General features: G+C 40.6%; 3 gene segments (V, D, J or C); all 3 read left to right on the top strand.

Annotated features, from left to right (window-relative positions):
- Positions 1 to 9,434: 9,434 nt before the first annotated feature.
- Positions 9,435 to 9,788, top strand: LOC140514000 (T cell receptor alpha variable 21-like). The segment is given in 1 exon segment: positions 9,435 to 9,788. A coding segment is annotated over 1 exon segment (354 nt).
- Positions 9,789 to 13,016: 3,228 nt separating this feature from the next.
- LOC140513999 (T cell receptor alpha variable 21-like) lies at positions 13,017 to 13,560 on the top strand. The segment is given in 2 exon segments: positions 13,017 to 13,035; positions 13,268 to 13,560. Coding segments are annotated over 2 exon segments (312 nt in total).
- A 10,131-nt stretch (positions 13,561 to 23,691) lies between these two features.
- LOC140513998 (T cell receptor alpha variable 21-like) lies at positions 23,692 to 24,024 on the top strand. The segment is given in 1 exon segment: positions 23,692 to 24,024. A coding segment is annotated over 1 exon segment (333 nt).
- Positions 24,025 to 24,697: the final 673 nt, after the last annotated feature.

The raw sequence follows: 24,697 nt of genomic DNA, 5'->3' as shown, positions 1-24,697 counted from the left end.
TCTATGTTGAAATTATTAATCCTTCTGCGATTCAAATAAGAATTCTAATAATAATAATAGGAGAAAGAATCCACCCTAAGCATCATCACCATCATATCTAGCATTTCTATAGGGTTTTAAGTTTTCAAAGTATTTTTCACACATTATCTCATTGGATCCTCACATTAATTCTACGAAGCTATTAATATTGCAATTTTGCATATGGGGAACCTGTGGCTGAATGATTCGCACAGTAAGTATCTCAGATAGTGAGTACTTGAAGTCATTTTCCCGATTGAAAGTCTATTCTCACTCAGGAAGGCTTGGACAAAAGTCTTTCCTCTGACAAATATCACCTGTGCAAACATCAGGACTTCTCTTACCTTTTCAGGTCTCCCAAACAATTCTCTTAGACTAAAAATGACAGACATTGGCCCATCTTCATTAATACATTCATGTTCCTCATACCATTGAAATTAAAGGACTGAATAACAACCTACAAAAAAAATACTTAGAGGAAAATATGAAGTCATTTAAATAACAAAAACTTCCTTGCCCAAGAGAGATGCCAGTGGGAAAAGCAACTGGTGCTCTTGGTCTCCTTCTAGAACCAATGCCCAGATTTTATCTCTGGGTATAGAATACACAACCAATGAAGGAATTTCCCTCATGGCTCATGATATTGCCAATTACCTTGACTGACATGCTTCCAGAACTCCAAATTCTTGAAAGAGCCAACTAGCCCAGTTAAGCACCAACAACCAACTGAATTTCTCTCCAGAAATGATTACAATTATTTACATGAATTTAATAGACCTTGTGATGATAGTTTCCACAGCAGTATTTGCCTTCTATCTATTCAATCATCAATTTGCCTTCACTTCACATTGCACTATCTCTGGGGTCTTCATGATGGCCCACCAAGATGATGTTTTAATTCTTCTCAAAAATCTTCCATGGCTCTCCATTGCCTGCTGAGTAAAGTTCAGACTTCTGATATTGGAATTCAAGGTCCTCCACAAAGTGGTCCCAACGTATTGATGCAACTATATGTCATTTTACATCCCTTCATGGATTCATGGTCTAGAATTCAGGTATGAGGAACCTGAAGCCTCTAAGGCACATGTGGGGCTCTATGTTCTCAAGTGCAGCCCTTTGCCTGAATCCAAACTTCATAGAACAAATCTACTTAATAAAAGGAAGTTCTGTGAAGTTTGGATCTAACTTAGATAAGCTAGACTGCTCTCTGTCTCCATTCCCATTCTCATCCTTCACGTTCCCATTTCAATTGCTCTGCTCATATCATCCCTGATTTATTCAGTAGCACCCCCTCAGTTACCACACATCTCCACCTTATGATGTCATTCGGAATATGATGGTTCCACTCTCCCATGATGCTAGTCATGATTCTCTGAACCCAGTGAGTGTCTGTTCAATTTTCTAATTTATTTTTAGCAATTTTTATGTCTTTCCTCTGCCCCATGACATTCCACCTGGTGCCCTGTGTGCATCTCATATTCATCACTCCCAATAGACATATAGCTTGTCATGTGTTTCAGTCCACAACAGAGATTTGCACATAGTAGGCACTTACAAAAGACTTGTCCGTTAGGAAAAAAACAGAAATATGATGATCTCTCTGCCCAAAGCATTCATGAATTCTGGGTAGGGATCATTTTCTCATTGGTCAAAAAAAGTAACATCCATGACCTGAGGGGGGCAATAGTGCCATTCTCTGACATTCTTTCAGGGTAGTGCTCAGGCTGAGCATCTATATATATGACTGTTTGCAATGTGACATGATAGAGCAGGCTAAGTGGCTAAGCAGACAGGCTGATCACTCTATACTATTTCACAGGAGAAAGAAAACCAGACCCATTTAGAACTGACAAAGTCTCTCCTTGACTAAAGAATTCATTTCCCAGGACCTAGAACTAGCTGTTCACTGACCCTGGTATTGGAATATGGAGACACACCATGGAATCTCACTACTGATTCTGTGTCTTCACCTGGCCTGTGAGTTGAGGGGTTTCTATAGCTGGGAAGAGGAAAGGTCAGAGGCCATTTCTCAAAGGATTTAGAGGCAGTCAAGGACTAATCAAATGGGCCTTCCTGGCTGTGCTGTGGAAGTGATGGAGATAAAATGATGGGAGATACTTACCTGATAACCTATGTCTGACTTTGTCTTTCTGCCCAGGGGTGAGTTGCCTACAGAAGGTGGAGCAGAGCCCTCAGACCTTGAAGATCCAGGAGGGAGAGAGAGCCACAATCAACTGCAGTTACACCGAAGCTACTAACCAAGGGTTGCAGTGGTTCAGGCAGGATCCTGGGAAAGGCCTCATCTCCCTATTTTACATGACTTCAGAGGAAAAGCAGAATGGAAGGTTAAGATCCATGATGAGCAGGAAGGAGCGCCATAGCTCCTTGCACATCACTGATGCCCAGCCTGAAGATTCAGCCACCTACCTCTGTGCTGTGGGGGCACAGTGATCCCCTGGCACCTGCAGGCTGTGCACAAACCTTAGACCTGAGACCTAGACCCTGGCAGAGAGCATGTATGATGTCCTAAAGACATGTCCACCACTTATTCTTCAGGTTCTCATTTAAACCCTTTCATTTGATTCAGGAATCAGTCACTTATCTAATGTCTTCCACCCTGGCTTGTGTACTCATCGGTAATACAAAGTTATAGACCAGAACTAGATTAAAATGGGGGGTAGTCAGTGACCTGATAGAAGTCACATGTCTTATTTACTCAGTCTAGACTCACAGAATATGCTGGCGGTCAATACTAAAGAAAGTGCTATCACATAGCTTCAGCCTGCTAATACTCACCTCAGTAAAACAGTTCTTTATTACGGAATATAGCCCCGTGCCCCACTGTCTGTCGAACATGAATTTTTACTCCTGATTCTATGGACTGTAGTAGGCCCCCAGCTTCTGTATCAATCCATATGTGTCCCAAATTACTAAATACAGCAAATGTCTCTCATATCTATTCTCGGAGTCCCTATCACAAACTATGTCTAGTCTTTCCTCATTGATGATCCTAGTCATAGAATTTGACAGTTAAGTGATTTTTTAATGATCTATTAACTTATAAAAAATAATCAGGTAAATTAAATTAGGACAGTAACATTAGACAGAAACGTAAAAGGTTTCAAACATCAAGCTGTAGCATGTGTTGCACCTTGAATGGACTCCTCTTTCCATTGAATCCTTCCTGTTCTCTAGAATTAGGGAAAGCAATAGATTTGGTAGGCTGTAGGAGTTACTAGGATCTCCTCATCAAATGCTCTGAGGGAACAGAGGGACGAGGAAGCCTTAAAGTTGCCTCCACTTAGTCTCACTACGACAATTTTGACAATTTGCTCATCTTGACAGGATCAAAAACTCTCCATTGTGATCTTTATCCACTCTACCAATTTCCATCTTTACCTCCACAACACTTCTGGGATCCTCCAGGGGCTCATAGCACTCCACAGATCTCTGCTTCCACTACATTCCTCCCCACTTAGAGCCCTCTCCACTTCAGTCACTCAGAAAGAAAATTCATAATGGCATCTGAACAGTGAAACACACACAGCCACTCGATCATCGAGCACAAAATGGTATCAATGATCAGAGGGATGGATGCTGGTATGGACTTCTAAAGGCTACTGAAACTGTGCCCACATGTCATCTCACTCATTCACATGCATTCTGAAATCTCCAAAAAATCTTATCAATTGATTAATTATAAACCATTAATGGTGAGGTATATACTTTGGTAACTGAAGGGTGATCTAGTCACATATTAATAAGCTATTTAGGGGAGGGATCCTTTAATACTAACTGGAGATCTCTAACCCTGACCTGTGTAAATTTAGTCTTATGATCTGAACTTTGTAATGAAATTAAATTATATGAAAGGTTCATCATCCCCATTATAAAAGCCATATTCTGAAATTGCAGTAATATTTGTCCTTTCTGATTCACAATCTATTGGATTCATTAACAGGATTGATTCAATCCCCTTTCCAAGTCCCTCTTGTATTCTGCTCTCAAAATCATCTTCTTAAAACCCTGATATGACTGTGTCAACCCCCCTACTAAATAAATGAGCTCCTTTGTTCCATATCAATACCAGAAGGGAATCTGCTGTTTGACCTTCAAGGATCTTCTTAATGTATCTCCCCCTTAAAGGTTCCAAACTTTATACACCTTCCCACCTACTTGCAAGCACCCCTCTTCCTTGCAGTGACTCTGGCCACCTTGGTCAGCCTGTTAAAAAAGACTCCATCTCCTGAATCTAGGAATTTTATTGGCATTTCCACTTCCTCTTCAATGCCCTCCCTGCTCATCTCTGCTGCTTGGCTTGCACAGCATTCTTTAAGTCTCAGTCAAAATCCCCCTTTCGCTGGGAAATCTTTCTTATTTTCCCTTAATTCTACTGATTTCTGCATGCTGATTATCTCAAATTGAATATGTGTGTGTGTCGGATCGTAGAGTTGTTGGCAAATGGCCTCCCCCATTACACAGTGTGTCGCCTCATGAGATGAGACTTCCATTTTCCTTCCTTTGCATCCCCAGCTCTTAATATACTGTCTGGCATGCAGTAGGTGATTAATAAATGTTTTTTGACTGAGAAAGAGCCTTGGATTTAGAGTCATACTGTATTGTATCAAATACCGTTTTCTGGTAGACTTAGCCCTTCACAGCAATGCAAGGACCTGAAAATTTCCCAATGGACTCTTGAGGCAAAACGTCTTCCCCAATCAGAGAAAGAACTATGGAATAGGATCACAGAATGAGGCAGATTTTTTTATCTTATCTTGTATTTTGTGTTGTTTTGCTTCTTTTCATGGTTTCTCATACTTATTTTAATTCTCCTATGCAACATGATTAAAGTGAAAGTGTATTTGATAAGAGTGTATGTGTAGAACCTATATATGATTGCACACTGTCTCAGGGAGAGTAGGAGGAGGGAGGGAGGAAGAGGAGGTAGAGAAAAAATAAGATATATGGAAGTGATTGTAGAAAACAGAAAACAAATAAATTAATTCAAAAATAAAATAGAATATCTTAAAGAGTTCCAGCAGTTCTATGCTAAGTTCTATATCCAGTTCTATGCTAAGAATAGTAATGAAAGCCTGTTACTGTATTCAAATGAGCCAGCAATCTTTCCTAGTGAACTTTTTCTCATTGCCCTCAAAATTCCACAGTTGGCCTAAGGGGGCAGCACTAAGAGGGGGAAAAATGCCTTCAGCCAGAGGACGTGTGTCTGTGAGTGGGGTCTTGTGTAATGTATAACAGATGCGGCTCTGATTGGTTGGGCTGCCAAGCTGAAACATCATTAGGGTTTCCTGGTATAATGACAAAACTCCAAAAATTTGGTTTTGAGAAAAACTCGTATACAGAGTACTGGTGTGTAATCAAGATTTCAGATCTGGGTTCTTATTGATCAAGGCATGAGAATGGAGAAGCCCCTAAGGACTTCATTAGTGATCATCTGCCTTCTACTAAAAGGTGAGTTGAGGTGTGTGGAGGTGAGAAAATGGAGGTTCACCATTCTCCCAAAATATTAAATGGGACTTTAAAATGAGGACAATCCCCAGAGTGCTTAGTGGGAGAGGCAAGTTAAAAACACAGCGTTTCCATGGATGAGTTTTGGCAGGCAGTGGGTGAGGAAACAGTATTGAAGGGGATGATGACCTGATGACCAGTTTCAAGTGGTTGAAATTGTTTTTTCGCACAGGGGCGAGCTGTCAACAGAAGGTGGAACAGAATCCTCCATTTCTGAGTGTCCAGGAGGGAGAGGACATTACTATCAACTGCACTTATTCAGTCCAAGTTTCTCAAGGCCTACAGTGGTACAGGCAGGATCCTGGGAAAGGCATCATCTTGCTCTTTTTCCTGGCTTCTGGGACAAAGGAAGAAGGAAGGTTCAAATCCATGTTGAGCAGAAATGATCGTCACAGCTCTCTGCACATCACAGCCTCCCAGCCTGGAGACTCAGCCACCTACCTGTGTGCTGCTGATGCACAGTGATCTCCAGGCACCTGCAGCCTGTGCACAAACCCTAGATCTAAGACACAGACCCTTACAGAGAGCACACTGTGACACCCTGAAAGCATGTCCCCTGCTTATTTTCCTGGTTCTCATTTAAACTCCTTCATTTGAATCTGGAATCACTCACTTATCTAATGTCTTCCATCCTAGCCTGCATAAACATTGCTAATATAAACTTATAGAACAGAACAAGGTCAAATTGGATGATAGTGACTTGGTAGACGTTATATGTCTGAATTGTTCAGTCTAGTCTCACAAAATGTGTTAGGGGTCATCAATGAGGAGTGGTATAACATAGCTTTAGCCAGCTGATACTACTTTCATAGAGATATTTCTTTGTTCTGGGATATAGCTCCATGCCCCACTCTCTTTTCCATGTAAAATTTTGCTTCTGATTCCATGGACTAGAGCAGGCTCTCAGGTGTGATTGATAGATATATCAGTCTATACGTGTCCAAAAGTACTAAATAAGGCAAATGTCTCTGCTGTCTATTCTCTTGTTAAAAATTTTATCATTATTTTAGTTGTTTTCAGTGTTCTACTGTTACTTCCATATAGTTTAGATTTTTCCTCCTCCCTCCCCCTTCCTCCCTGAGAAGGCATACAATTTTACATAGGCTGTAAACACACCTTCCTATTATATACATTTTCATCTTAGTCATGTTGTATAGAAGAATTAAAATGAATGAGAGAAATCATAAAACAAACCAAAACGTAATAACAAAGAAAATGATCTGCTGTATTACATGATCAAATTGCATAGTTCTTTCTCTGGATGTGGAAGGCATTTTGCCCTAAGAGATCACTGGGAATTTTTTAAGTCCTTGCATTACAATTTAGGTTTAGGTCCACCAGAAAAAATTCTCACACACTGTGGTTATTGCTGTATATAAAATTCTCCTGGTTCTGCTCCTTTCACTCAACATCAGTTCATAAAAGTCTTTCCAGGCCTCTCTGCAGTCTTCCTGTTCATCATTTCTTACAGCACAATAATATTCCATTACATTCATATACTCCTGTTTATTCTCTGAGACCCTATCACATACTATGACTCTTCCTTCCTCATTGGTGATACTTCAGTCATAGAATTTGATAGTTAAATAATTTTGTTAATGACCTTTGAATTTATTAAAGCAATTGGGTATATTGAAACAGTGCAGCTATACTTAGCAAACAATGAAAGGGCTTTAAAATAGCAAGCTGCAGGATCTATTGCACCTGCAACAGACTTCCCTTTCCCTCAAAACCCTTGTTATCTTGTAGAAGGAGGGAAGGGAATAGATTTGGTAGAGTACAAGAGTGACTAGGATCTCCTCATCAAGTTCTTTGAGGGAACAGAGGCAGGGGGAAGCCCTAGAGTTCTCTCCACTTCACCTCACTATGGTAATTTTCAGAGTTTGCTCATCTTGACAGGCTCCAACCCTCTTTATTGTGATCTTTATCCACTCCATCAATTCCCATTTTTCTTCCACAACACGTCTGGGATTCTCCTCAACTCACAGCAGTCCACGGATCTCTGCTTCCACTACATTCCACCCAACTTAGAGCCATCCTCATTCCAATCCTTCAGAAAAAATATCCATAATGGAGTCTAGACAGTGAAAGACACTGTCATTGTATAAGGGATTATAAAATAACTTCTATGACCAGAGGGATGAATTTTTGTATGGACTTCCTAATGCTACTGAAGCTGTGCCCTCCCACATCTGGGTCATTCCCATACATTCTGAAATCACCAAAAAACTTCTCCATTGATCAATTAATAATTAACCATTATTGGATGAGGTACATAATTTGATCACTGGAGGTTGCTCTGATCACATGAAAACAAACAATTCAGAGGACGGGCCCTAATATTAACAAGTGATGTCTAGACCTAGTCCTATGTAAATTTACTGTTATGATCTGAGCGTTTTAATGAAATTCAATTAAATAAGGCTCATGATCCCTGTTATAAAAGCCATATTCTGAAATTGCAGTAATATTTGTCCTTTCTGATTCACAAACTGTTGGAATCATTAACAGGATTCAAGTCACTCCCCACCCCAAACCCCTCCTCTATTCAGTTATTAATGTTACCTTCATAAAACAGACCTGACCATGTCCTGTCCCCTACTAAATCAGCTCTTTGGCTCCATATCACCGCCAGGATAGAATCTGCTCTCTGTCCTTCAAAGATATTCTTCATGTGTCTCCTCCTTAAATTTCACAACCTTCAGACACCTTACCGCCCCACTCACAACCACCCCCTCTTCATTCCTGTGACTCTGGGCACCTTGTTGCACCTGTCCCTCTCCTAAATCTAGGAATTTTTAGTGGCATTTCCACTTCCTCTTGCACGCCCTCCCTGCTCATCTCTGCCTCCTAGCTTGTCTAGCATTCTTTAAGTTGCAGCTAAAATCTCACTTTCTGTGAGAAATCTTTCTTATTCTCCCTTAATTCTATTGATTTCTGTCTGTTGATTATCTCAGATTGAATATGTGTGGGCATTTGATCATGCATATGTGTTTGCAAATGGTCTCCCCATCTGTGAGTGCCCTCAGGAACTGAGAATTCCATTTTCCATTTTTTGCATCCCCAGCTCTTAGTAGAATGTCTGGGACACAGTAGGTGTTTAATAAATGGTTATTGACTGAGAAAGAGACTTGGATTTGGAGTCACAGGGTATTGTATACAATCCCATCTCTGACATGTCACTGTGGACTTCCAGCATTGATCACCCAACCAATCAAGGATTCAGTTTTGTCATTTGGAAAATAAGATTAGAATAGATTATTTTTTGGGGTTCTTTCCACATTTAAAGCCATGATATTATCATTCTAAGACATCTTAAGATGATAATACTGAAACATCTTACTGTATTCAAACTAGCCAGGAATCTTTCCTAACGAACTTTTTCTCAGAGCAATAATAATTCCATGGTTGGCCTAAGGGAGGCAGCACTATCGTGGGCAAAGATGCCTTCCTCAGAGCATCTGTGTATCTCTGAAAGGGATCTTGTGTAATGTGTAACAGATGTAGCTCTGATTGGCTGGGCAGCAGGCTAAAGTATCACTGGGGTTTCCTGGTACAATTAGAGATCTACAAACATTTAGATTTGAGAAAGTCACCTCCAATAGGGAGTACTGCTGTGTATCTGAGGTTTCAGATCTCAGCATTTATTGATCAAGGGAAAGGAGAGAATGAAGAAGCTCCTATGGACTTCATTAGTGATCATGTGGCTTCTGCTAAAAGGTGAGTTGGGGTCTGTGGAGACGGGAGAATGGTGAGTCACCATTCTCCCAAAATATTGAATGGGACCTTAAGAAGGGGACATTCTCCACAATGCTAAGGGGGAGAGGCAAGTTAAAAATACATGAAGTCTCCATGGATGTGCTGTGGGAGGTAGAGTGTGGGGAAACAATATGGAAGGGGATGGTGACTTGATGACCAGTTTCCAGTGTCAGAAATTATCTTTTCGCACAGAGGGGAGCTGTCAACAGAAGGTGGAACAGAATCCTCCATTTCTGAGTGTCCAGGAGGGAGAGGATATTACTATCAACTGCACTTATTCAGAGAAACGTTCTGAAAATGTGCAGTGGTACAGGCAGGATCCTGGGAAAGGCCTCATCTTGTTCTTTTACCTGGCTTCTGGCACAAAGCAGGAAGGAAGGTTCAAATCCTTGTGGAGCAGAAATGATCGTCACACCTCTCTGCACATCACTGCCTCCCAGCCTGGAGACTCAGCCACCTACGTCTGTGCTGCTGATGCACAGTGAGCCCCAGGCACCTGCAGGCTGTGCACAAACCCTAGATCTGTGACACAGGCCCTTATAGAGAGCATATTGTGACACCCTGAAAGCATGTTGCCTGCTGATTTTCCTGGTTCTCATTTATACCCTTCATTTGATTCTGGAAGTACTCGCTTCTCTAATGTCTTCCACCCTGACGTGTATACACATTGGTAATATAAAGTTATAGAACAGAATGAGATCAAGTGCGGTGGTAGAAAGTGACCTGGTAGAGGTCACATCTCTTAGTTACTCAGTCTAGCCTCACAAAACATGTTAGACATCATCCCTGAGGAGTGGTACAACATAGCTTTAGCCCACCATGCCCCACTATCTTTCCCATGTAAAATTTTGCTCCTCATTCCATGGACTAGAGCAGGCTGATTGATCTGATTGATTGATATATCAAATTACATGTGTCCAAAATTACTGAATAAAGCAAGTATCTCTCCTGTCCATTCTTTTTTTAAAAAATTTTATTATTATTTTAGTTGTTTTCAGTGTTCTACTATCACTTACATATAACTGATATTTTTCCTCCTCTCTTCCCCGTCCCTTCCCAAAATGGCGTACAGTTTCATATAGATTCTACATATGCATTCTTATTAAATACATTTTCACCTTAGTCATTTTGCATAGAAGAATTAAAATGAATGAGAGAAATCATAAAACAACCAAAACGTAATACAAAAGAACATTATCTGCTACATTCTGCGATCGTATTCCATAGTTCTTTCTCTGGATGTGGAAGGCATTTTGCCCTAAGAGACCACTGGGAATTTTTTGAGTCCTTGCATTGCAATGTAGTTCTAGGTCCACCAGAAAAATCTTCACACGCTGTGGTTGTTGCTGTATATAACGTTCTCCTGGTTCTGCTCCTTTCACTCAGCATCCCATCATATAAGTCTTTCCAGGCCTCTCTGCAGTCTCCCTGTTCATCATTTCTTACAGCACAATGGTATTCCATTACATTCATATTCTTCTGTTTACTCTCTGAGACCCTATCACATACTATGACTCTTCCTTCCTCATTGATGATCCTTCAGTCATAGAATTTGACAGTAAACCAATTTGTTAATGATCTTTTGATTTATTAAAGCAATTAGGTATATTAAAACAGCACAACTACAGTTAGACAACAGTGTGAAAGGTTTTAAAATAGAAAACTACAGGATCTCTTACACCTGGAATTGACTCACCTTTCCCTCAAACCCCTTGTATCTTGTAGAAGGAGGGAAGGAAATAGATTTGGTAGGCTATAGGAGTCATGAGGATCTCCTCATCAAGTTCTTTGAGGGAACAGAGGCAGGGGGAAGCCCTAGAGTTGCCTCCACTTGATCTCACTATGGTAATTTTCAGAGTTTGCTCATCTTGACAGGCTCCAATCCTCTCCATTGTGATCTTTATCCACCCTAACAATTCCCATCTCTACTTCCACAACACTTTTCGGATTCTCCATGGCTCACTCTGCTCCACAGATCTCTGCTCCCTCTGCATTCCACCCAACTTAGAGCCATCCCCACTCCAATCATTCAGAAAGAAAGTTCATAATGGAGTCTGAACAGTGAAACACACACAGCCACTCTATAAGGGATTATAAAATAACTTCTATGACCAGAGAGATGAATGCTGTTATGGACTTCCTAATGCTACTGAAGTTGTACCCAACCCTCTCTGGCTCATTCCCATGCATTCTGAAATCACCAAAAAAAATTTGTCAGTTAATCAATTAATTATTAACCATTACTGGATGAGGCATATAGTTTGGTCACTGCAGGTTGCTCTGATCACATATAAATAAACTATTTAGGGGAAGGGTCCCTTAATATTAACAAGTGATCTCTAGATCAAGGCCTATGTAAATTTAGCATTATGATCGGAACTTGTAATGAAACTAAATTATATGAAAGACTCATCGTCCCTGTATTGAAAACCATATTCTGACATTGCAATAATATTTGTCCTTTCAAATTCACAAACTATTGGATTCATTAACAGAATTCAAGTCACTCCCCACCAGAAGCCCCACCTCTATTTAGCTGTTAAAGTCACCTTCCTAAAACACAGATCTGACCATGTCCTGCCCCCTACTAAATCAACTCTTTGGCTCCATATCACCACCAGGATGTTATCTGCTGTCTGTCCTTCAAAGATATTCTTAATGTGTCGCCCCCTTAAATTTTCCTATCTTTATACATCATACTGCCCGATTCTCAAACCACGACCTCTACATTCCAATGACTCTGGTCACCTTGCTGCACCTGTTGCAATGACTCCATCTCCTAAATCTAGGAAGTTTTAGTGGCATTTCCACTTCCTCTTCCATGCCCTCCATGCTCATCTCTGCCCCCTGGCTTGTCTAGCATTCTTTAAGTTGCAGCTAAAATCTCACTTTCTGTGAGAAATCTTTCTTATTCTCCCTTAATTCTATTGATTTCTGTCTGCTGATTATCTCAGATTAAATATGTGTACATTTGATCATATATAGGTGTTTGCAAATGGTCTCTCCATCTGACTCCCCTCATGAGTTGAGACTCCCATTTTCCTTTTTGTGCATCCTCAGCTCTTAGTAAAATATGTGGCACATAATAGGTGCTTAATAAATGATTATTGACTGAGAAAGAGACTTGGATTTGGACTCGCAGGGTATTATATACAATCACATCTCTGAGATGTCACTATGGACTTCCAGTGTTGGTCACCCAACCTATCCAGGATTCAGTTTTCTCATTTGGAAAATAAGATTAGAATAGATGGTTTTAGGTCTTTTCCATCTCTAAAACCACTGATATTATCATCTTAAGATGTCTTAGAAAGTTCCAACAGATTTTATGTCTTTGGTACTATAATATCTTACTGTATTCAAAGTAGCCAGGAATCTTTCCTAATGAACTTTTTCTCAGGGCAATAAAAATTTCACGGTTGGCCTAAGGAGGGCAGCACTACCGTGGGCAAAGATGCTTTCCTCAGAGCATCTGTGTATCTCTGAATGGGGTCTTGTGTAAGGTATAATAGAGGTGGCTCTGATTGGCTGGGCAATCAGGATAAAGTATCAGTGGTGTTTTCTGGTACAATTAGAGATCTTTAAACATTCAGATTTAAGAAACTCACTTCCATTAGGGAGTATTGGTGTGTATGCCAGGTTTCAGTTATGAGCTCTTATTGATCAAGGCAAAGGAGAGAATGGAGCCTCCCCTAAGGGTTTCATTAGTGATCATGTGCCTTCTGCATAAAGGTGAGTTGGGATTTGTGCAGATGGGAGAATGGTGAGTCACCATTCTCCAAAAATATTGAACGGGACCTTAAGATGGGGACAGTCTACACAGTGCTAAGGGGGAGAGGCAAGTTAAAAATACAGGAAGTCTCCATGAATGTGTTGTGGGAGGTAGAGTGTGGGGAAACAATATGGAAGGGGATGGTGACCTGATGACCAGTTTTCAATGTCTGAAATTTTCTTTTTTGCACAGGGGGGAGCTCTCAACAGAAGGTGGAACAGAATCCTCCATTTCTGAGTGTCCAAGAGGGAGAGGACATCACTATCAACTGTACTTATTCAGACCAAGCTTCTAAAGGCCTATGGTGGTATAGGCAGGATCCTCGGAAAGGCATCACCTCAGTCTTTTACCTGACTTCTGGAACAAAGGAAGAAGGAAGGTTCAAATCCACGTTGAGCAGAAATGATCGTCACAGCTCTCTGTACATCAATGCTTCCCAGCCTGGAGACTCAGCTACCTACCTCTGTGCTGCTGATGCACAGTGATCCCTAGGCACCTGCAGCCTATGCACAAACCCTGTGGCTCCTGCCCTACTCACACTCCCTGGAAGAATGCCATGGGGTGACAACCTCAGAGCTGTGTATTTGTTCTCCCTTCCTCATCTCATTTCTGGATCCATAGTGAGCATTGTTTAATTGAAGCTCTACCATGAGATGCCAACATTAAGGGATTTTCCCTTGCTTTCTGACCATCCCCAGGTGCCTATCCCTGCTGAAAGGTAGAAACAGAAATCCAGGGCTCTCTGGGAATGCAGCCTGGTAGGGGACCCTTGCCATTTTTTATTGTATTGTTATTATATAATCTTGAAGTCTTCATATCCCTTTATGCCCACCCCAATGCAGAGAAACATCCCTTATGACAAAGATTCTAAGAAGAGGGGAAAAACAGGAGACAAAACAGTTGTCAGGTGTGATAGAATAAGAAATATTCCACACACATTGTACTCCCACCTTCACTCTTTCATCTCTGTAAAGAAGTGGAAGAGAAAAGGAGGAGTTATATTTCCTCTTCTTTTCCAAAACAAACTTCATTTTTTAATTAGGAATAATCCCTTTGGAATTTTTGTGATTACCATATACATTGTTGTAATCTTTTTTCCCCTTGCTGTCATTCTAGTTCAGCCACTTGTACTTCATATAATACTTACCACACTTCTCTGAACATTCAATGACGCGATATTTAGAAGGGGCTTAACGTAGAGCCCGGCATCTAGTAGCTGCTTAAAAAATGTTTGCCTCCTCTCTTCTATACTGTGTACTAGGCAATCTGCTAACTTAGCTTTATAAATATTCCCATTTAATTCCAATAAAAACTCTGGGAGGTAGGTGCTATTATGATCCTCACTGACAGTTCAGGAAATTGAGACAGACAGAGGTATAGTGACTTGCCCAGGGTCACAGAGTCAATGAATGTCTGAGGTCAGTTTGGAACTCAGGTTTTTGTGGCTCCAAACTCAGCACTTTATTCGCTGTGCCACCTAGTTGCTACAAGGAAGTTGGTATCATCAAATATCAAACGAAAACCTGGAAAGTTAGGAGGAGTCAGGTGATGAAGGGCTTTGTATATCCTTCAGAATTCTCTGAATTCTTCATCATTGACACACAAATATTAAGAGACACTAATATGCCATCGTATGTTAACCATTTGCCAGAGATCACAAGTCTGAAACCAGTCTTATACAGGAGCATCAACACAAAAGAGAGGGTCATGATAGCAGGATTCTGCCATTCAGACCAAGTCTCAGGATGTTTTTCTTAAATCTAGGATAGTTCCTTGCTCCATGCTCCCCTTTTTCCTCACATGGTCCCCTAAGACTTGGCAGACATCCCGATCCCCTCTTTTCCCTCCATCAACACTTTTCTCTTGTATCCTCCTATCTCACTTACTGTGTTTCAATTATTACATATTTCTAGTTGTCAACTTATCTATGTCTGAAATTATTAATCCTTCCTCGATTCAAATAAGAATTCTAATAATAATAATAGGAGAAAGAATGCAACCTAAGCATCATCACCATCATATCTAGCATTGCTGGAGGGTTTTAAGTTTTCAAAGTATTTTTCACACATTACCTCATTTGATTCTCACAACAATTCTAAGAAGCTATGAATATTGTGATTTTGCATATGGGGAACCTATGGTTGAATGATTCCCACAGTAAGTATCTCAGATAGTGAGTACTTGAAGTCATTTTCCTGATTGAAAGGCTATCCTCAGAGTTAGGAAGGCTTGGATGAAAGTCTTTCCTCTAACAAACATCACCTGTGCGAACATCAGGACTTCTCTTACCTTTTCAGGTCCCCCAAACAACTCTCTTAGACTAAAAATGATGGACATTTGCCCATCTTCATTAGTACATCCGTGTTCCTCATACCATTGAAATTAAAGGACTAAATAACAACCAAACAAAAAAATACCTGGAGGAAAATGTGAAGTCATTAAATAACAAAAACTTCCTTGCCCAAGAGAGATGCCAGTGGGAAAAGCTACTGGTGCTCTTGGTCTCCTTCTAGAACCAGTGACCAGATTTTATCTCTGGGTATGGAACACTCAACCCATGAAGACATTTCCCTCACGGCCCATGATATTGCCAATCACCTTGACCTACATGGTTCCAGAATTCCAAATTCTTAAAAGTCCAACTACCTCAGCTAAGAGCCAACAACCAACTGTATTTCTCTCCAGAAATGACTGCAATTACTTTCATAAATTTAATAGACCTTGTGATGATAGTTTCCACAGCATGATTTGTCCTTCAATCTGTCCATAATTTGCTTTCAATTCCGCTATCTGTGGGATCTTCACAATGGCCCAACATGGTGATATCATGACTTTTCTCAAAATTCTTCCATGGCTCCCTATTGCCTGCCAACTAAATTTGAAACTCCTGATCCTGGAATTCATGGTCCTGCACAAAGTGGTCCCAACCTGTTGATCTAAACATATATCACTTTACACCCCTTCATGATGTCATGGTCTAGAATTCAGTGGTGAGAAACATGTAGCCTCGAAGGCACATGTGGGGCTCTATGTCCTCAAGTGCAGCCCTTTGACTGAATCCAAACTTCACAGAACAAATCCACTTAATAAAAGGATTTGTTCTGTGAATGTTGCTAGATTAATCTCTGCCCCCACCTTCATTCTCATCCTACAGGTTCCCATTTCAATTCCTCTGTTCATGTCATCCCCGAGTTGTTCAGTAGCCTCCCTTCAGTATCCACACATCTCCAACTTGTGATGTCATTCAGAATGTGAAGACTCCTGTCCCCCATGATATTAGCCATGATTCTCTGAATTCAGTGGGTATCTGTTCTATTTCCTAATTTCTTTTTAACAATTTTTATGTTGTTCCTCTACCCCATCAACATTCCACCTAGTGCCCTGAGTGCATTTCATATTCATCACTCCCAATAGAAATACAGCTTGGCATGTGTTTCAGTCCACAACAGAGATTTGCACATAGCAGACACTTACAAAAGACTTATCTTTTAGGAAAAAAACAGAAATATGATGATCTGTCTGCCTAAACATTCATGAATTCCAGGAGGGATCATTTTCTTATTGCTCAAAAAAGGTAACATCCATGACCTGAGGGGGGCAACAGTGCCATTCTCTGACATTCCTTCAGGGCAGTGCTCAGGCTGAGCATCTATACATGTGACTGTTTACAGTGTTCCATGACAGAGCAGGCTGATTGGCTAAGGAGTCAGGCTAATCACTCTATACTATTTCACAGAGAGAAAGAAAACTAGACCCATTTAGAACTGACAAAGTCACTCTGACTAAAGAACCCATTTCCCAGAACCTAGAATTGACCAGGGTATTGGAAGATGGAGACACACTATGGAGCCTCATTAGTGATCCTGTGTCTTCACCTGCCCTGTGAGTTGAGGGATTTCTATAGCTGGGAAGAGGCAAGATCAGAGGCCATTTCTGAAAGGATTTAGAGGCAGTCAGGGACTGATCAAATGGGGCTTCCAGGCTGTGTTGTGGAAGTGATGGAGATAAAATGATGGGAGATGCTGACCTGATAACCTATTTCTGACATTGTCTTTCTGCCCAGGGGTGAGCTGTCTACAGGAGGTGGAGCAGAGCCCTCAGACCCTGAAGATCCAGGAGGGAGAGAGAGCCATAATCAACTGCAGTTACACAGAAACTACTAACCAAGGGCTACAGTGGTTCAGGCAGGATCCTAGGACAGGCCTCACCTCCCTATTTTACCTAATTTCAGAGGAGCAGCAGAAGGGAAGGTTAAGATCCATGATCAGAATGAATGAGCGCCATAGCTCCCTGCACATCACTGATGCCCAGCCTGAAGACTCAGCCACCTACCTCTGTGCTATAGAGGCACAGTGATTCCCTGGCATCTGCAGACTGTGCACAATTCTTAGAGCTGAGACATAGACCCTTGCAGAGAGCATGTATGATGTCCTAAAAGTATGTCCATGGCTCATTCTTCTGGTTCTTGTTTAAACTCCTTCATTTGATTCTGGAATCAGTCACTTATCTAATGCCTCTTGCCCTGGCCTGTGTACCCATTGGTAATACACAGTTATAGAACAGAACTAGATCAAATTGGGTGGGAGTCAGTGACCTGGTAGAGGTCATATCTCTTATTTACTCAGTCTAGACTCACAGAATATGCTAGGGGTCAGTACCAAGGAAAGTGCTATCACTTAGCATTAGCCTGCTAATGTTCACTTCAGTGAAACAGTGCTTTGTTCTGGGATATAGCCCCATGTCCCGCTGTCTTTCCAACATGTATTTTTGCTCCTGATTCCATGGACTGTAGTAGGCCCCCAGCTTCTGTATCAATCCATGTGTCTCATATCTGTTCTCTGAGACCCTATCACAAACTATGTCTCTTCTTTCCTCATTGATGATCCCAGTCATAGGATTTGACAGTTAACTGATTTTGTTAATGATCTTTTGACTTAATAAAAGTAATAAGGTAAATTAAATTTAGCCCAGCAACATTAGACAGAAATGTGAAAGGTTTCAAACAGCAAGCAGCAACATCTATTCACCTTTAATGGACTCTTCTTTCGACTAAATCCCTTCCCATTCTGTAGAAGGCATTAAGGCAATAGATTTGGTAGACTGTAGGAGTTATGAGGATCTCCTCATCAAGTGCTTTGAGGGAACAGAGGGAGGAGGAAACCCAAAAGTTGCCTCTACTTAGTCTAAATACCATAATTTTGACAGTTTGTTCATCTTGACAGTCTCAAACCCTCTCCATTGTGATCTTTATTCACTCCATCAATTTTCATCTTTACCTCTATAACACTTCTGGGATCCTCCAGGGTCTCACAGCACACCACGGACCTCTGCTCCCACTACATTCCACCTCACTTAGAGACATCCTCACTCCAATCATTCAGAAAGAAAATTCATAATGGAGTCGGAACAGTGAAACACACACAGCCACTCCATCAGGGATCACGAAATACTATGTGTGATCAGAGGGATGGAAGCCTGTATGGACTTCCTAATGCTACTGAAGCAGTGCCCTTCAACCCAAACATCTGGCTCCTTCACATGCATTCTGAAATTACCAAGAAAAACCTTATCAACTGAATAATTATTAACCATGAATGGGCAAAGTATATATTTTTGGTTACTGGAGGGTGATCTGATCACAAATAAATAAACTATTTAGGGGAAGGGTCCTCTAATATTAACTAGTGATCTCCAACATTGTCCTATGTAAATTTAGTCTTATGATCTGAACTTGTAATGAAATTAAGTTATATGAAAGGCTTATCAGCCCTGTTATAAAAGCCATATTCTGAAACTGCAGTAACATTGTCTTTTCAAAATCACAAACTATTGGATTTATTAACAGGATTCAAGTCATTCTCCACCCCAAGTCCCGCCTCTACTCAGCTATTAAAGGCACCTTCCCAAGTCAGAGATCTGAGCAAGTCCTGCCCCCTACTAAATCAGCTCTTTGGCTCCATATCACCACCAGGATGGAATCTGCTGTCTGGCCTTCAAAAATCTTCTGAATGTGTCTCCTCTTTAAATTTTCTAACCTTTATACAATTTACTACCTACTTGCAAGCACCTCGTCTTCATTGCGATAATTCTGGTTGCCTTGTTGAACCTGTTACAAAGACTCCATCTCCTGAATCTAGGAATTATTACTGGCATTTCCACTTCCTCTTCAATGCCCTCCCTGCTCATCTCTGCTGCCTAGCTTGCCCAGCATTCTTTAAGTCTCAGCTAAAATCCCACTTTCTGCAAGAAATTTTTCTTATTTTCCCTTACTTCTATTGATTTCTCTCTGTTGATTATGTCAAATTGAACATGTGTGTGTATTAGATCACATACAGCTGTTGGCAACTGATCTCCCCCATTAGACTGTGACTCCCCTCATGAGCTGAGACTTCCATTTTCCTTTCTATGAATCCCCAACTCTTAGCATACTGTCTGCCATGTAGTAGGTGCTTAATAAATGTTTATTGACTGAGAAAGATCCTTGGATTTAGACTCACTGTGTATTGTATGAAATCCCATCTCTGAGATGTCACTAGGGACTTTCAGTGTTGATCACACAACCCATCCAAGATTCATTTTTCTCATTTGGAAAAGAATATTACAATAAATGGTCTTTGAGTTCCTTTTCATCTCTAAAGCCATGATATTATCATAGTAAAATGTCTTAGAAAAATGTTGGAGATGATGTGGAAGAGTTGGAACACTCATTCATTGTTGGTGGAGCTATGAGCTGATCCAAACATTCCACAGAGCAATGTGGAACTATGGCCAAAGGACTACAAAGATTTGCATACATTTTGACCCAGCAATTTCACTTCTACGACTTTATCCCAAAGAAATCATAAAAATGGGAAAGACCCCTATATGTACAAAAATATTTATAGCAACTCTCTTTGTGGTAGTCAAGAAATGGAAATCAAGGAGATGCTCATCAACTGGGGAATGCCTGAACAAGTTATGGTATTTGAATGTAATGGAATACTATTGTGCTATAAGAAATTGTGAACAGGAAAACTTCAGAGGAACCTGGAAGGACTTACATGAACTGATGCTGAGTGAAAGGAGTAGAACCAGGAGAACTTTGCACACAGGGACAACCACAGTGTGAGAGGAATTTTTCTGGTAGACTTAGTTCTTCACAGCAATGCAAGGACCTAAAAATTCCTAATGAACTCTTGAGGCAAAAAGCTTTCCAAATCCAGAGAAAGAACTATGGAATAGGATCACAGAACGAGGCAGATTTTTTTCTCTTGTGTTGTTTTATTTCTTTTCATGGTTTCTCCCATTCATTTTAATTCTTCTATGCAAGAAGAATAAGCCTCCTATGCAATAATGAAAATGCATTTAATAAGAATGTATGTGTAGAAGCTATATATGATTGCACACTGTCTCAGGGAGGGTAGAAGGAGGGAGGGAGGAAGACAGAGGACAGAGGGAGTGAAAAACTAAGATATATGGAAGTGCTTGTAGAAAACTGAAAACAAATCAATTAAATCAAAAATAAAATAAAATGGCTTAAAAAGTTCCAGCAGATTTTATATTGCTACGAATAGAACTGAAAGCCTCTTACTGTACTCAAATTTTTAAACTCTTTCATTTGATTCAGGAATCAGTCACTTATCTAATGTCTTCCACCCTGGCCTGTGTATCCATTGGTAATACAATGTTATAGACCAGAACTAGATCAAAATCGGGGGTAGTCAGTGACCTGGTAGAGGTCACATCTCTTATTTACTCAGTCTAGACTCACAGAATATGTTAGGGGTCAGTATTAAAGAAAGTGCTATCACATAGCTTCAGCCTGCTAATACTCACCTCAGTAAAGCAATTCTTTATTCTGGAATAAAGCCCCATGACCCACTGTCTGTCAAATGTTAGTTTTTATTCCTGATTCCATGGACTGTAGCAGGCCCCCAGGTTCTGTATCAATCCATATGTGTCCCAAATTATTAAATATAGCAAATGTCTCTCATATCTATTCTCGGAGTCCCTATCACAAACTATGTCTATTCTTTCCTCATTGATAATCCTAGTCATAGAATTTCACAGTTAAGTGATTTTTCAATAATCTTTTGACCTATAAAAAATAATCAGGTAAATTAAATTAGGACAGTAAGGTTAGACAGAAACGTAAAAGGTTTCAAACATCAAGCTGTAGCATGTATTGCACCTTGAATGGACTCCTCTTTCCATTGAATCCTTCCTGTTCTCTAGAATTAGGGAAAGCAATAGATTTGGTAGGCTGTAGGAGTTACTAGGATCTCCTCATCAAGTGCTCTGAGGGAACAGAGGGACGAGGAAGCCTTAAAGTTGCCTCCACTTAGTCTCACTATGACAATTTTGACAATTTGCTCATCTTGACAGGATCAAAAACTCTCCATTGTGATCTTTATCCACTTCACCAATTCCCATCTTTACTTCCACAACACTTCTGGGATCCTCCAGGGGCTCATAGCACTCCACAGATCTCGGCCCCCACTACATTCCTCCCCACTTAGAGTCCTCTCCACTCCAATCACTCAGAAAGAAAATTCATAATGGCGTCTGAACAGTGAAACTCACACAGCCACTCCATCAGGGAGAACAAAATGGTATCAATGATCAGAGGGATGGATGCCGGTATGGACTTCTTAATGCTACTGAAGCTGTGCCCACGTGTCGTCTCATTCATTCACATGCATTCTGAAATCACCAAAAAATCTTATCAATTGGTTAATTATAAACCATTAATGGTGAGGTATATACTTTGGTCACTGGAGGGTGATCTAATCACATATTAATACGCTATTTAAGGGAGGGGGTCATCTAATATTAACTAGTGATCTCTATCCCTGCCCTGTGTAAATTTAGTCTTATGATCTGAACTTTGTAATGAAATTAAATTATATGAAAGGCTCATCATCCCCGTTATAAAAGCCATAATCTGAAATTGCAGTATTGGATTCATTAACAGGATTGAAGTCACTCCCCTTTCCAATTCCCTTTTGTATTCTGCTCTCAAAATCATCTTCTTAAAACCCTGATCTGACTATCTCAACCTCCCTACTAAATAAATTAGCTCCTTTGTTCCGTATCAATACCAGAAGGGAATCTTCCGTTTGACCTTCAAGGATCTCCTTAATGTATCTGCCCCTTAAATGTTCCAAACTTTATACACCTTCCCACCTACTTGCAAGCACCTCTCTTCATTGCAGTGACTGGCCACTTTGGTCAACCTGTTAAAAAAAGACTCCATCTCCTGAATCTAGGAATTTTATTGGCATTTCCACTTCCTCTTCAATGCCCTCCCTGCTCATCTCTTCTGCCTAGCTTGCAGAGCATTTTTTAAGTCTCAGTTAAAATTCCCCTTTCGTTGGGAAATCTTTCTTATTCTCCATTAATTCGATTGATTTCTGCCTGCTGATTATCTCAAATTGAATATGTGTGTGTGTCCGTTCATATAGACTTGTTGGCAAATGGCCTCCGCTGTTACACAGTCTATCGCCTCATGAGCTGAGACTTCCATTTTCCTTCCTTTGCATCCCCAGCTCTTAATATACTGTCTGGCACGTAGTAGGTGATTAATAAATGTTTTTTGACTGAGAAAGAGCCTTGGATTTAGAATCATAGTGTATTGTATCAAATACCATTTTCTGGTAGACTTAGTCCTTCACCGCAATGCAAGGACCTGAAAAATTCCCAATGGACTCTTGAGGCAAAACATCTTCCCCATTCAGAGAAAGAACTATGGAACAGGATCACAGAATGAGGCAGATTTTTTTCTCTTGTCTTGTGTTTTGTGTTGTTTTGCTTCTTTTCATGGTTTCTCATACTTATTTTAATTCTCCTATGAACATGACTAAAGTGAAAATGTATTTGAGAAAAATATATGTGTAGAACCTATATATGATTGCAGGGAGGGTAGGAGGAGGGAGGGAGGAAGACAGAGCATGGAGGGAGAGAAAAACTAAAATATATGGAAGTGATTGTAGAAAACTAAAAACAAATAAATTAATTCAAAAATAAAATAAAATGTCTTAAAAAGTTCCAGCAGATTTTATATGCTAAGAATAGAACTGAAAACCTCTTACTGTACTCAAATGAGCCAGCAATGTTTCCCAGTGAACTTTTTCTCATTGCCCTCAAAATTCCATGGTTGGCCTAAGGGGACATCACCAAGATGGGCAAAAATCCCTTCAGCCAGAGGATGTGTGTCTGTGAGTGGGATCTTGTGTAATGTATAACAGATGCAGCTCTGATTGGCTGGGCTGCCAGGCTGAAGCATCACTAGGGTTTCCTGGTATGATGACAGAACTCTAAAATTTAGTTTTGAGAAAGACATCTCCTATACAGAGTACTGGTGTGTAATCAAGATTTCAGATTTGGGTTCTTATTGATCAAGGCATGAGGATGGAAATGCCCTTAAGGACTTCATTAGTGATCATCTGGCTTCTACTAAAAGGTGAGTTGGGGTGCGTGGAGGTAAGAAAATGGAGATTCACCATTCTCCCAAAATATAATGAGGACAATCCCCAGAGTGCAAAGTGGGAGATGAAAGCTAAAAACACACAACGTTTCCATGGATGAGTTTTGGCAGCAGTGGGTAAGGATACAATATTGAAGGGGATGAAGACCTGATGACCAGTTTCAAGTGGTTGAAATTGTTTTTTCGCACAGGGGCGAGCTGTCAACAGAAGGTGGAACAGAATCCTCCATTTCTGAGTGTCCAGCAGGGAGAGGACATTACTATCAACTGCACTTATTCAGACCAAGCTTCCAGAGGCCTACAGTGGTTCAGGCAGGATCCTGGGAAAGGCCTCACCCTGCTCTTTTACCTGGCTTCTGGGACAAAGGAAGAAGGAAGGTTCAAATCCTTCTTGAACATGAAGGATCGTCACAGCTCTCTGCACATCAGAGCCTCCCAGCCTGGAGACTCAGCCACCTACCTGTGTGCTGCTGATGCACAGTGATCCCAAGACACCTGCAGCCTGTGCACAAACCCTAGATCTGAGACACAGACCCTTACAGAAAGCACACTGTGGCACCCTGAAAGCACGTCCTCTGCTTATTTTCCTGGTTCTCATTTAAACTCCTTCATTTGAATCTGGAATCACTCACTTATCTAATGTCTTCCATCCTAGCCTGTGTAAACATTGCTAATATAAAGTTATAGGACAGAACAAGGTCAAATTGGATGATAGTCAGTGACTTGGTAGGTCACATGTCTTGATTGTTCAGTCTAGTCTCACAAAATGTGTTAGGGGTCATCAATGAGGAGTGGTATAACATAGCTTTAGCCAGCTAATGCTACTTTCACGGAGATATTTCTTTGCTCTGGGATATAGCTCCATGCCCCACTCTCTTTTCCATGTAGAATTTTGCTCCTGATTCCATGCACTAGAGCAGGCTCCCAGGTGTGATTGATAGATATATCAGTCTATACGTGTCCGAAAGTACTAAATAAGGCAAGTGTCTCTCCTGTCTATTCTTTTTTAAAAATTTTTATCATTATTTTAGTTGTTTTCAGTGTTCTACTGTTACTTCCATATAACTTAGAGTTTTCCTCCTGCATTCCCCCCTTCCTCCCTGAGATGGCATACAACTTTACATACGTTCTACAGATACCTTCCTATTAAAGACATT

Source organism: Notamacropus eugenii, chromosome 7 (assembly GCF_028372415.1).
Source record: "Notamacropus eugenii isolate mMacEug1 chromosome 7, mMacEug1.pri_v2, whole genome shotgun sequence".
Taxonomy (NCBI): domain Eukaryota; kingdom Metazoa; phylum Chordata; class Mammalia; order Diprotodontia; family Macropodidae; genus Notamacropus; species Notamacropus eugenii.
This window is presented reverse-complemented; position numbering and strand designations above follow the sequence as displayed.